The following is a 15030-nucleotide window of genomic DNA, read 5'->3' on the forward strand; positions in this document are numbered from 1 at the left end:
CAGAACTCAGTTCTGGGGCCCAAGTATTTAGAGACTACTTTTTTGGTAATCTCATCCAGTTGATTGACTAGAAACAACTAAGTGCTGTTATTTAGTTGCTAAATGTGTTATTTTACAAAAATCTGCCTACTCTATTCTTTGTTTTCCTTCATTAAGCTGTTGCCTAATCTAGACATTATCCTTAATTCATCTCTTTTCTTTCTGCCCATCCTGCCTGCATGCAGACCATCAACAAGCTCTTTAAAAAATATATATATATATTTATTTATTTGAGGCAGAGAGAGAGAGAGAAAAGTAGAGAGGGAGGACAGAGGGAGAGAGAAAAGCAGACTCCCCACTGAGCAGGGAGCCCAGTGGGGGACTCAATCCCAAAACCCTGAAATGACCAGAGTCAGACACATAACAGACAGCCACCCAGGCACCCCTGCAAGCTCTTTTAATCTTATAATAAAACATACCCCAAATCTGCCTGTTTTTCTGCTCTACCATCAACCTTGTCCTAGCTATTCTCTCTTGCTTGAGCTGTTGAAATAGCCTCTTTGGTCTCTCTATATAGTCTAGCTTCCCTACAATCCATTTTTCATGTAAGAGCTAGAATGATTTTTTTATTTTTAATATGCTTCCCATTGCACTTAGACTGAAATCCAAAATCTTTTTCATGATGCAGAGAGCCATTCAGGATCCAGACTCTGCCTGTCTCTCCAGCCTTATCTGGCATCACTCTTCCCTTTTTCCACTGTGCACCACCCACATCAAACACTCCAAATATTTCTTTAGGTCATCACTAAAATGTCACCTTTCTCAGTGCAGCTTTACAGGACTTCCCTGTTTAAAATTGGCGGTGTGGTGGTGCATTTGTGTGTGTACACACAAGAGTTTGCTCCTTTACTTCTTAGCACGCTTGTTATTTACTAAAATGTGTTTTCTTGTATGTCTTGCTTCATTTGTCTCTCCACAAGAATATAAGCAGTAGGAAAAAGGATTATGGTTTATTTCGTTCACTTCTATATCTTGAGGGTCTAGAATACCACCTAGTCTGTAGACAGCGTTCAAATATTGTTGAATAGGGAATGGGTTTTTTTTCCCCCTCTTAGGGCCATCACATTACTTGTTTATTCTTCTTTGGTCGGTTCCTTGTATTATTCAAGTATCAAGTTAGTAACCTCATCAGATGGCCTTACTGTACTATCCATCCCAAAATTTCCATTAGTCTCTTTGTTCTGTCATCTTCCTTTTTTGTTTTCTACATGACTTTTTTTTTCTTTTTTTTTTTGCAATCTGGTATTTTTCTCATTCATCGTTTTGTCTGTTGTCTGCTCTCCAGCCCCAATTGAAAGCACATTCCATATAGATCAAGGCCTTTGTCTTATTTATTGCTCTATCTCTGGTATCCTAAATGGTAGCTAGATATAGTAGACCAAAAACTACTATTTTAAGGCGTAAACAAATGAAGTTCATTATTTTCTTGACATGAACCTCACCTTTACCCCTTTGAAAGGAGAAATGATTTACTTCTCCCTTGCTTACTGACTAGGTCTTACCCTTTGGTAAGATTCTAGCTGATTCTCCAAAATTTACAGATGCTTCATTAGACAGTATGATTGATTAAATCTTTGGTCATTGGCAAGTGATCTGACCTCCAGCTCCTTTCCTTTCTTCTCCTCTCCTGTCCTTGAAGGTCAGGAGGATGATTTCACTGATTCTCCAAAATGTAGCCAAGCTCTACACTTAGCTCCCTGTACTTGAGTTGTCTGCCATCTCACTGCCTATGATATAGGTTCCAGCAATTTGCCCTGCAACAGCCTCCTTCCAACAGTTCAGAAGACTCTAATTTTCAGTTGCCTCACTTTTCTCTTGGCAAGAGGTTTTTGTATCATTTCCAGGTTCTTTTGGGGCCGAGAGAACCTGAGTAGGGCCTCCCTTTGTTTATCTCCCTTGCATTCTTAATCATCTGCAGCTTCCCTTGTGGGCTAAGCTGTGTGAGGCTACCGTCTCTTAGGGATCTCTTTGAGTAATGGGAAGGGTAAGTCCTTTTTGCCCTCAAATCCCTAACCTATCCTGAATCCCTGAACCTATCACTGAAGGGGATGGGGTGTTTCTTTAGGCACCTCATAGACTCACCTTTGGCTCACTTCAGCTGGTATTTAAAAAATTATTTTAACAGTGTTATTTTGTCTTGAGTTGTTTCTCTACCTCACAAGGGTCAATTCTTTATCTTTTTTCCTGTTAATGTCTCTACAGTTACGCTATTTGGAAAATGGGAGGCTTTTTTGATGTTGCAATCTGAATGACCAAATGTATATTTCGTGTATATATTTGACTTTGTCCACAGTTTCTGACTCAGAGTTCCTAAGTGAAGAGAGATACCCTCAGTAGTTCCTAAGTGAAGAGAGATACAAAAACCCTCAGTAGTTCCTAAGTGAAGAGAGATTCAAAAATATTTCTCCTCCTCCCCTTCTTTCTCCTGTATGTCGCATATGTGTGTTTTGTTATGGTAATGAGGTTACTTTTGATGCCTACCAAAGGATGGGGCTCCTGCTAGGAGAACCTACTTTGTGATGAGAAGTTTGGAACTTCAGTTCCATCCTCCTGACCTTCAAGGGCAGGAGAGGAGAAGAAAGGAGAGGAGCTAGAGGTCAGATCACTTGGCAATAACCAAAGATTTAATGAATCATACTTGTCTAATGAAGCATCTATAAAAACCCAGAAGGATAGTGTTTAGAGAACTTTCAGCTTGGTGAATAGGTAGAGGTAGGTGCAAGGAGAGTAGCTTGCCTGGAGAGGTCATCAAAGATCTGCACATTTTCTGCATACCTTACCCTCTGGTTCTCTTCCATCTGGTGGTTCCTGGGTTATATCCTTTTATAATAAACTGGTAATCTAGTAAGTAAATTGCTTGAGTTTTGTGAGCCACTCTAGCAAATTAATTGAACCCAAGGAGGGAGTCATTGGACCTCCACAGTCTGAAGCCATTGGTCAGAAGCACAAGTGACACCTGGGCTTGTGACTGGCATCTGAAGTTGTGGGAGAAGAGGCAGTCTTATAGAGATGAGATCTTAACCTGTAAGATCTGATGCTACACTATCCAAGTAGATAGTGTCAGAATTGAACTGAATTATAAGACACCAAGCTGGTATCTGAGCATTGCTTGTTGGTGTGGAGAAAGTCCCCTTCATTCATTCGAATTGGTGATCAGAATCATGAAATACACAGAAATTTCTTTTTTTTTTTTAAGATTTTATTTATTTATTTGACAGCATGTGCACAAGCGGGTAGCAGGGAGAGGGAGAAGAAAGGAGAGGGGCTCCCTACTGAGCAAGGAACCCGATGTGGGGCTTGGTCCCAGGACCCAGGATCATGATCTGAGCTGAAGGCAGACGCTTAACGTACTGAGGCACCCAGACACCCCCAGAAATTTAATTCTTTAAGCATTAACTCTGTGCTTCTAACCTCTCCTTTGAATTCGTAGCAATTTTTTTTATCATGCATTTCAGTTTCGGTGTACAACCTTAGGCATCTTATACTTTCTTTACTATCATTTTGTATCTCTTGTTTCACTATATATGTGAAATATCTTATGGCTCTAACATGAGTGGATGCTTTTTAAAGCCATGGGCTTTTACCTTACATGAATATGCTTGTTTTATAGTTCAAAGTATTCCCAAAAATTGCTTTCTTAAGCAAATGGAAGAAAATTTATTGTGTCCTCACTTGTCTGCATTTTGTTCCCATGATTTTAAATTGAAAACTCAGACTCAGCCATTATCTCGGCACTAGATGGCACTTGTGCATCACAACTAGTCATACAACACCTAACAGTTTTTCTGACAAGTGAATGATCCACAAATGTAATGTTTGGAATCCCTGCATGGACATTCCTGAGAATAGGAAAATGAAACAGGAGGAGACCTACTAAGTACCAGTTGCTTTGAGGTATTTTTAAATACATGGTTGAAGAATATTTTAAATTCATAGTCTTTATTTCATAGTTTTATCAATAGTCTGGTCTCCATCCCTACCTTCTTAGCCTAATGTTGCCATAAAGTTGAAATTTGTCTCAGGACCTGTTTGCTATTTATCATGATTAATTGTGAGAGAAATGATTAGTACAGCTCTCTTACACTTATTCATACCCAACTCTACACACTTTTTCTTTTGTAGGACTTGAGAAAACGTGTGGCTTTGACTCACTTAGGAACCCTATAGATATCACTGAGAACACTGTTGAAAAACACAGAAGTGCAAAGATGTTAATCTCCCCAGCATTAATAGCTAATAGGTAGACAGAACCTATATTCAAACTCAAGTCTGTTGAGTTTTAGAGCCTGTGTGTGCTCTTTCCCAAACTCTGATGTTGCCAGGGTTAGCCAATACCCATTCATGTTAAAATAGCTGGATGACTAGTGCAAATGATTGATGTTGGTTTCTTTCTCTTATGAGAGATACAGTTCAGTGCTCAAGAACAACCCAATTAAAAAATGGGTCAAAGACACGAACAGACATTTTTCCAAAGAAGACATACAGATGGCCAAACAGACACATGGAAAGATGCTCAACATTACTCATCATCAGAGAATGCAATTCAAAACTGTAATGAGATCACCTCACATCATCTGTCAGAGTGGCTAAAATCAAAAACAAGAAACAAGTATTGGGGAGTATATAGAGAAAAAGGAACCCTCATGCATTGTTGGTGGGAATGCAAACTGTTACAACCACTGTGGAAAACAGTATGGAAGTTCCTTAAGAAGTTAAAAATAGAACTACCCTATGATCCAGTATTTGTACTACTATTTACCAAAAAAAATGAAAACACTAATTCCAAGGGATCCATGGGCCTCCTTACATTTATTGCAGCATTATTTACAGTAGCCAAGATATGGAAGCAGCCCAAGTGTCCATCGACTGATGAATGAATAAAGATGATGTCATGTACACACACACACACACACACACACACACACACACACACACTGAAATATTATTCAGCCATAAAAAAGAATGAAATCTTGCCATTTGCAGCAACCTAGATGGAGCTAGAGTATTATGCCAAACAAAATAAGTCAAAGACAAATACCATATGGTTTCACACATTGATATGTGAAACCTAAGAAACAAAACAAATGAACCAAGGGAAAATAAAAAAGATAAACAGACTCTTAACTCTAGGGAACAAACTGATGGTTAGTAGAGGGGAGGTGGGAGATGGGATTGGTGAAGTAGATGATGGGGATTAAAGAGTGATGAGCACTGAATAATGTATAGTTTTTGAATCACTATATTATACACCTGAAAGTAATATACTGTGTAAACTATTCTGGAATTAAAATTAAAAACTTAATAAAAAAAATACTTAGAGATAGGGCGGCCCAGGTGGCTTAGCGGTTTAGCGCTGCCTTTAGCCCAGGGCATGATCCCATGGTCCCGGGATCAAGTCCCACATCAGTCTCTCTGCATGGAGCCTGCTTCTCCGTCTGCCTATGTCTCTGCCTCTCGCTCTCGCTCTCTCTTTCTCTCTCTCTCTAATGAATAAATAAATAAAATCTTTTAAAAAATACTTAGAGATAATAAAATGGAGGAGAATTAAATACGTTAATGCATGATTAGCACATAGACTAGTACTTGGCACATGGTAAACATTTAATAAATGGCACATGGTTAACCATTTGGGTGATTTTATGCATTATTTAACATGAGAAATGTCCATACTACTTTGTGTAATGTATGAAGTAGAATTTGAGCTGTGGGGCACCTGGGTATCTCAGTTGAGCATCTGCTTTGGGCTCAGGTCATGATCCCAGGGTCCTGGGATTGAGTCCTGCATTAGGCTCTCCATAGGGAGTCTGCTTCTCCCTCTGCCTATGTCTCTGCATTTCTCTGTGTCTCTCTCATGAACAAATAAATAAAATCTTAAAAAAAAAAAAAAAGAATTTGAACTATGGCTAGAGTGGCCATACATCCCAGTTTACAGCTACTGTCCTGGTAATTAGCACTTCCTTCTTATGCTAGAAAGCATTCTGATGAAAAATAATAAGTTATCTGATCACCTTAGCCATAGCTAACTTTGTTACAAAAGAGCTTTGTGCCCAGGGATTTGTTCTTGTAAGTTTATCTGAAGTGAAAACTCCTCCTCCAAGGAAAGATAACTGTTACCTTTCGACATAGAATAGAAATATATGTGTACATATATTAGGATTCCTAACATTCTGGTGTTAAAGTCTCTGGCATCAAACTGCACTAAGTCTTTACTAATATAGCCTTGGGCAGTTTACTTCTTTAATACTAGGTGCTTTACAGTAAAATAAGAATAGCATTAGTACCTGTCTCTTGTAGTTGTGTAAATGAGGTAATGTATGTAAAGCACTACACAGAAAGTACATCATAAACGAGAGATGTACAGAGAGGTAGATATTTCACTTAAGCAAAAAGCTTTGTGACACAAAGTACTTAGATACATTGGAAGCTGAAAAATTGGAGTAGATGGCACTTAACTAAGGTCCTTTACAATGATAAACATCTAATGATTTTGTTTTACAAGTATCAAAAGCTATTCTTTTGTTGATTTTATATCATGGCAAATTTCAAACATTGGTAAAAGTAGAAAGTATAGTCAGAGAAAGCAGTGAACCCCTAAGGTACCCATCACTTAGCTGTCAACAGTAGATGGCCAATCTTCATTTTATAACTTTCAAAAACAACTTTAATGAGATATTTTACATATCATAAAATTCACCCATTCGGACTGTTTAGTCATTTGTACAAATTTGCCAAGTTATACAACCATCACCATAAATATGTTTTCAGATATTTTCATCCCCTTGACATTGAGTTATACCCATTTACAGTTAATCCCAGTTTTCTTTTTTTTTTTTTAAGATTTTATTTATTCATGAGAGACACACAGAGAGAGGCAGAGACACAGTGGGAGAGTAGGCTCCATGCAGGGAGCCGACGTGGGACTTGATCCCAGGTCTCCAGGATCACACCCCGGGCTGAAGGTGGTGCTAAACCACTGAGCCACCAGGGCTGCCCTTAATCGCAGTTTTTACTCCGTTCCAAGCAACCACTGATCTCCTTTCTATCTGTGGATTTCTGGATATTTCATAACAATGGAATCATACAGCATGTGATTTCTTGTGTCTAGTTAGCATAGTGTGTTTGAGGCTCATCCATATTATAACATGTATCAATTAGTTCATCTTTTTCTCTTGATGAATGTATTCCATTGTATAGGTAATACATGTTTTGTCTGCCTTCACGATGGCCAGTCTTATAGCATCTATATTTTTATACTTTTCCCTCCATTTCATACCCTACTGAATTATTCAAAAGCTATTTTTAATTTCATGAATATGATCGCTTAAAACATTGATAGTAAGTTCTTCTTATATTTGTTTTCCCAAACATCATCTTTCTATCCTCTGCCATTCATCTTGCCTGTTTTAATTTGTTTTCTTGCTCCAGGAGTCTTTGTTGTTTGATGTTTTGGTTTTATCTGATAGTGAAGAGCTGTCTATTCCATAAACTTTCAAAGATAGAGATAAGTTCATCATTTCCTCACTTTAAGAACTTTACACTTGCTCAGTGGCAATCCAGATAGTGATGATTTCTAAAATCTTTCAATAAGTCTTTGAGGTAGGCTTCCGTGTTGTATGTTGGGCTAGATCTGTTTATTTCTAATTATCATGGGTGTTTGTCTCTTTGTTTTGTTTTAACTCAGGTTGTTGGAAGAGGAGCCTTTGGAGTAGTTTGCAAAGCTAAGTGGAGAGCAAAAGATGTTGCTATTAAACAAATAGAAAGTGAATCTGAGAGGAAAGCTTTTATTGTAGAGGTAAGTTGAGATGTTTCCAAGGTGTAATTCTTTACCTACGATACTCTATGGATTTAATATGAAAAAATTGTTTCCCAATTATCATTTCTGTGTACTTGAGCCTAAGCAATTTGGTTGAACCAAAGATAATGCCGTAGAAACATTTTTCATTCACACTCTTAATTCTGATTAAAAATTGGGGCAAAGACTCTTAACTACATAAATGAATTCATCCCTGAATTAAAATACAGTCTCATCTATGTAATTCAGATCTATTTCAAGGCATAGGATTTAAATTTTAAAATAGAAAAGAAATAGTATTCTTTCCTGTTATCTAAAATTAAGAAGGAAAATTTTATGCATTCATTTTTGGCTGAATATTTTTAGAAATTCAAATGAGATCACTTTACAGGGAAATAATTTCAAATTTGATTTTTTTGTCTCATTTAGCATGAAAATCTACAACTGTTCTCTTACAGATTTGATGATGGAGAATTCAATAATCATGAATTCAGTAATCAATAGTAATTATCAGATTTATTCTTTATTAATTTTATACTATTTTGTATATTAGATCGCAGTAGTTCCTAAAATTAGTGGTTTTATCACTTTTTTTTCTCATTGGCCAATGGGTAAGTGTTCTTTACCTTACAGACCTAAATTTATATGTGATTAAATTTAATTATAATTTGAAAATATCCTTTATGGTATTTTTAAATGTATAACATGGAGAATGAGAAGTGAGGTGGGATTTGATGAAGTGGATTTTTGTAATTAATTGAATGAGTTAAGAAATGCTGATAGTGGGCAGCCTGGGTGGCTCAGCGGTTTAGCGCCTGCCTTCAGTCCAGGGTGTGATCCTGGAGACCTGGGATCGAGTCCCACGTCAGGCTCCCTGCATGGAGCCTGCTTCTCCCTCTGCCTGTGTCTCTGCCTCTCTCTCTCTCTGTGTTTCTCATGAATAAATAAATTTTAAAAGAAAGAAAGAAAGAAAGAAAGAAAGAAAGAAAGAAAGAAAGAAAGAAAGAAAGAAAGAAAGAAAGAAAGAAAGAAAGAAAAAAAGAAAAGAAAAGAAAAGAAAAGAAAAGAAAAGAAAAGAAAAGAAAAGAAAAGAAAAAAAAGAAAGAAATGCTGATAGTTTGGGGTCCTCATGAAGAAAAGATGATCTCTAGTAGTATACTCCCAAGAGTGGCCTCAGCCTTGCCTTATTCATGATTTTTGTTTATGGTTTAGGTAAAGGTCTAAAAGTGCATTGGCACTTTCACAAAACTAGCTAAAAGCATATGTATTAAATGCTAGGAATTAGGAGTTAGAAGGATAGCTGGGATAAAAAAAAATTTATCAAAGTTAATACGTACAGGTAATTCAGACTGTCAAATAGTTGTCTACATAGTCTTATTTTTAAAACTTTAATCCTGTAGATCTTTTCCCATCATATTTTCTCCTTTTCAGAAGCAACTACTTTTGAGTTCATCCCTTAGTTTTGTTTGGTTCCCCAATCCAAAGACTTTTAGGTATATCAAAGAATTAACCACTAATCTTTGGGGTGATAAAGAGGCAGTCACTAAGCTGTTCGAAGTCAGGAAGGGAGGGAATCCTTGGTCTGACTTTCAACTAATCTCTCTGTTCCTTTGTTAGCTTATTTGTACCACCAGCACTCCCAACCCTTTGGAGGTTTTATGAGATTAATCTCATTTCTGCTTACTTTTTCTCATTTTTTTTAAGATCGACTGAGTTAGTTATTGCTAGTCATTTGCTTTCTAACTTCCAAAAATGTGTGCTGTTTTCTTATTTCACATTCTCTTCATCCTTCCGAGTTCATACCTTGAAAAAAATGTCTTTATTCTTGGATTTGGGGAAGGAGCAGGAATAAATGCTTAAATAATCTGCTATCCAAAGCTCAGTGCTAAACCTTTAGAAGATTTCTATATATTTAGAAATATATAAGTGCAGATTTTAAGTCAGATAAACTAAAGTTCAAACCCTGGTGGTAGGATATTTAGCAGCTCACTTAACCCTTTCTGAGCCTTATCTTAAAATTAGTTCACTTTTCTTTAAGGTAGAAATGACAATACCTATGTTGCAGAGTTGTGAGAATTATACAGTATCTATAAAGTGCTGACCAGGGCCTGGCACAGAGTTTGGTAGCCTGATCAGCCACAGCTATGAAGGTGGTGACGGTAACATAGCTTCTTCTGCTTTGGATAACTAAGCTCAGTGCCATCTTTGGGATGGTGTCCTAACATTTTTTGTTGAAGTTTATTTTTTTTATTTGTACTTATCATGGTTTGTTCAATACTCCTGTTATAGCACTTTGCACTTTGCCTTAATTGTTTACGTCTGTCTCCCAAGTAAAGCATGAGAGCTCTAGGACAGGGAATCTTTGCCATTCTGGGTAGACATTTATGACCACAGTGCCTGCTACATAGTGAATAATGATTGTTGAATGGTTAAACTAATGTTTTGTACACCCTAAAATTCTAATGATGCTATGAAGTCAATTCTTCATCTTTTAAAAGAAACTTTTAATTTGTTACAGCTTCGACAGTTATCCCGTGTGAACCATCCTAATATTGTAAAGCTATATGGAGCCTGCTTGAATCCAGTAAGTTTGTCATTTTTTCATTGTCACCTGCCTATAAGTATTGACATGGTAAATGTTTGCAGGTGTGTAGCTTATGAACCTACTTTGATCTGTTATATTATTTCCAAAAAAAAATTACACTTTATTTGTTTCTAGTCTGTTAGCAACATAGTATGTTGGAGGCATTATCTTGGGTGGTCCTGTCCACTAACCTCATCTTATGAGGTTTATGACATTCCTTGACAGAGTCTACTCAGCACTGAAAGTTCTCAAAGGTCTTGCGATTGTTTTTACATTCACCTCCACTCTTATTATATATTATAATATCTATTATGTTATTTATTACATACTAATTTTGTAGTGGGCTCCTACAAGACAAGGCCTTAGATCATAGGACCTTCTTTTTCCATTAGTACCATTTACATAGTGGGGACCAAAAGAATAATTTTTAATGCATTTATAAAATTACAGATTGAACTAAGTTCTCTCAAGTCATCTAAGATGCTATAGCCCTGTGGTTAATTATACTGACATGTTTCTTTTAGGTGTGTCTTGTGATGGAATATGCTGAAGGGGGCTCTTTATATAATGGTGAGTGTCATTAGACCTGTCTTTATATAGTAGAGTAAAATCATTGAAAAGCTTTTAATATACATTGTTAGTTACTTAATGTTCTTCACAGTTTACCTTCAGAATCTCAAAAGGAGGTAATTTAAAAGAAAAATCTGTTAAAGATTAGAAACGAAAAGATAAGATGCTGCAACATTAGTATGTGAAATTTAGAAGCCTATCAATCTTTTCAATTGATGGTACTTTTTCATAATGTTAAAAGCAGTTAAGTAAAGCAAAATTTGCTTTTTAAATAGATTTTAAAATATCTTCATACTTTTCATGTTTTTCATTTGCCTGCTCTTATCTTTGAGCCTCCTTATTTGAGAACTCTTTAACTGTACTTTCTTCCCTCTCTTACTACTTAATTTGCTCTCTTTACAAAAAATAAAATTGCGAAAACGCACTTCACAAAACATTTTAATTATAACAATGAAAGAAACAAGGTCATTTAGTTATTTTTATAGAACAGAGATTTTTCACTCTTAAGAGACACCAGCCATATAGTAAAAATATTAATGATTGCATTTATATAAAATAAATTGTTGCATTTTATTTTTTTAATTAACGGTTTATTTAAATTTTCATTTGTATTTAATGCCCATGTGTTCATCATAGTTAATGGGTATCTCTAACACTTGGTTGTCTTATTTGGTTGAACTATTTCTAGTTTTTAGCTATTGTAGAAAGCATAATTATATACATCTTGATGCACATTGTTTTATTTCCTTCCGTAGTACTCTGTATCTCAGTGCTGTCACATTGCCTATAATGTATATTATTGTGAAAGACTATCTTTTAAGCTGGAAAAGTGCAGTAATTCATATTAATTTTGCTAGAGAGTGTGTATAACATTTGATAGAGGTACTATTACATTTTAGATACTTGTGTGGTAGTTCTCTATTTGAAATTATTAGATATTTCCATCTTTATATTTAGAAAAGAATTAAAAGCAGGACTGATGGGAGCATGTGTAGAAAAACACCCAGTCCTGTGTCCCAATAGTGCTCTCATTCACCTTGTGTCTTTTGTTGTATGCAATAAAGTTCTTTTTAGTTTGTGCCTTTCTTTTGCAGTGCTGCATGGTGCTGAACCATTGCCATATTATACTGCTGCCCATGCAATGAGTTGGTGTTTACAGTGTTCCCAAGGAGTGGCTTATCTTCACAGCATGCAACCCAAAGCTCTAATTCACAGGGACCTGAAACCACCAAAGTAAGTTCTAATAGTGTGATGTCTGTCTCCATCTCTCTCTCTCTGTCTATCTTGCCCCAACCCCTGCCCACTTCCTAATTCAAGCTAATTGTTGCACTTGACTTTCTCTTTTCTCCTCCCTTTTGGCTAGTTTGAAAGAGTTTATTTTTAACTCACCTTTGTTATTTAGTCTTTTATCTAAGCTTGCATTTTAAAATACTGTCTTTAGTAGGATTTTAATTTTAGTCATATTTTTGTTATATTTTAATAACTCTTGCCATTGATTGCCATACTTCTATAATTGGTTAGCCTGTAAATCTTATTTTGTGCCTGCTGTATCTATTGTTGCCCCTAGACAGTCCCCAAGTTTATATTATTCCCCACTATATTCCTAATAACTAGTACAATGTCCATATATAGTAGACATTCTACAATATTTTACAGAGTGGTTATTATTTGCCATTTTAGAGGAAGGAAAATGGACATGTCTGGCATCTGGGTAGAACCTGAAAATATTCTGGATTTCTCCTTATTAAGGATCATAGGACTTTAAAACTCCCCTAAATAAGTACATTAACAGGCTAATACTTTGGGGGTTTTTTGTTTGCATAGGTACTTAAATAAAGAAAACATACATGTGGTATTTTCCCCTTTCCTCTCTATTTTTTTTTTTTCTTTTTCTTTATCCACTTGTGATAGTAAAAAAAGTCCACATGCCATTCTCTCACTCCCCACCACCGCCACTACATCAGTCCTCATATAAGAGGTTTCCCCTAGGAAATCAGTCTCAAGTATTCCATTCTCTTGATACAGGTTTAAAGCATTAAAGTGTCCTGTCTGGGTACAACTTGTCACTCTTATGTCTAATCTAATACGTTCTACATAGCTCTCAGCTCTTGCAATGGCTGTTCTCACTAGTGTACATTATTCCTACTCTCAGACTTAAACTGATTTCTAAAAAAAAAAAAACTGATTTCTGTTTCCCTAGGTCCCTGGTCAAATAATGTTTAAGACTCAGATTCATGATTCTTTTATTTTTTTACTTGACTCCTTGAGGCTATTGCCGTAGCTACCTATCTTGGCCAATGAAGAAGAAATCATTTCATCTTTTTTTCCTGTTTACGAAGATTGAATCATCTTTTGCTCCTCTTAATTAATATACAGCTGAATTATCAAAACAAATTCATGAGAATCATAGCTCTTATCCAGCCACAAATTGACTAATGATTCAGAGGATGCAGGCAAGCATCAGGCATCTTTTTCTTGGAAGAGCCAGAAACCATCAGATGGAACTCCCAAAAGTATCTTGTTTCTTTTGCATTAGGTCATATTTTGGTTTTGGAATAACTGACTATTGCTAAACAATATGCATGAAAATACTTCACAAAAGGAAGTCATTTCAGTTTTCCAACATCTTTCCTATTCCATAATTATATACAACTGAAATGACTACCTTCATTCTCCATCTACCCATATGCCATAAGTCCATAAATGTTAGATTTATTTAACCAACCTACTTAGATATGTCCTACTTAAATCATTTGTAGATACAGACTCTTCCTTTTGCTAATAGATACCATCAGTATAGTTGTAGGAAGTCTAGCCTAGGTCATTCATTCCTCTTAGGCATCCTTATGGTTGTACTCGTTCTATAGTATTGCAGATTGTTTTTAGGACACCCAGTATACACTTTGGGCTTTAGAGTTAGAATTGATTTCTCAGAATGTAGTGGAAAAAAGAAAAGTCTTTGGAATGACTATGCTTTCATATATAAATTGTATACACAAGCACACATACTATATTACTGTCAGTGGAAAACCTGTGGATTCAATATTAAGGAAGAGTGTTCCAGAGAATGGTGTATAAAGAAGGCACGTGATGATTTGATTAGGTATTTTATATAATTTCAACTTGTGTTTGTGCCCCTATTTTATTCATCTTTTGCAGGTTTGTTTGCATGTACTTCAAAAAAAAAATGTGGTTTTGGTCCCAGCTGTGTGAATGTAAGCCTACAAAGATAATTTAGTTCATATTTCAGTGAGTCTTGAATGTCATGTTCATGGCTGGTGACCTATTAAAATCTTATGAGTGAAGGAGTACTAATTATAATAACATTAATATAAAAGTCATTCAGAAAAAATTAACTTGAATCTACTAGGTAATAAAACGAGGAAAACCAGTTTTACAGTTCTTTTCTGGGTAAAGAATAGTTAGAGCTGGAATAAAAACAATAAAACAGGCAATTTTTTGTTGAAGTGCATATAAAAGTAAATTGCATTTAGCATTCTTTCCACTTCAGTTTTCATAGAAGTATTTTTGACATGAGATCTGTATAGTTGTTTATCTGGTTTATTTATCCTAGTCATGTTGGACTAAAAAGAAACTGATTTCTGAATAATCTTTCTAGTTAGAATTTTAATATAAAATTATATACAAAGAATTTATAAAAACTGTAATTTCTATGAACACCCCTCCCCCAAATACTGCTGTTGAATATTACTACAGTGTGATAGTACAAATTATCCTTATTTCTGTTTGTCATCCAAAGGAAAACCTAAGTAAGGGTATATACTACTTGGTGATTGAACTTGGGTGGTATAGCACCTAGGAAAATCAGAATCTTAAGTTCAGAAAATTTCCTGGAAACCTTCCATTAAGTTACTTTATTATTTAAAGATTTTATTTATTTATTCCTGAGAGAGAGAGACAAAGACATAGGCAGAGGCTGAAGCAGGCTCCCTGCAAGGAGCCTGACGGGGGCTCAGTCATAGGACCCTGGGATCACCACCTGAGCCCAAGGCAGATGCTCAACCACTGCGCCACCTAGGCCTTC

At 35.9% G+C, this 15030-nt stretch overlaps 1 protein-coding gene across 2 annotated transcripts in view; it reads left to right on the top strand.

Moving 5' to 3' along the window:
- The window catches only part of MAP3K7 (mitogen-activated protein kinase kinase kinase 7), a 69669-nt gene that overhangs the window by 7563 nt on the left and 47076 nt on the right, over positions 1-15030 (top strand). For both annotated transcript variants that reach the window (XM_041764668.1, XM_041764677.1), the window contains exons 2-5: positions 7721-7831; positions 10350-10415; positions 10940-10985; positions 12080-12218. In XM_041764668.1, the coding sequence (XP_041620602.1) occupies positions 7721-7831; positions 10350-10415; positions 10940-10985; positions 12080-12218 (362 nt within the window). The remainder of the gene's footprint in view (positions 1-7720; positions 7832-10349; positions 10416-10939; positions 10986-12079; positions 12219-15030) is intronic.

Source organism: Vulpes lagopus, chromosome 1 (genome assembly GCF_018345385.1).
Source record: "Vulpes lagopus strain Blue_001 chromosome 1, ASM1834538v1, whole genome shotgun sequence".
Taxonomy (NCBI): domain Eukaryota; kingdom Metazoa; phylum Chordata; class Mammalia; order Carnivora; family Canidae; genus Vulpes; species Vulpes lagopus.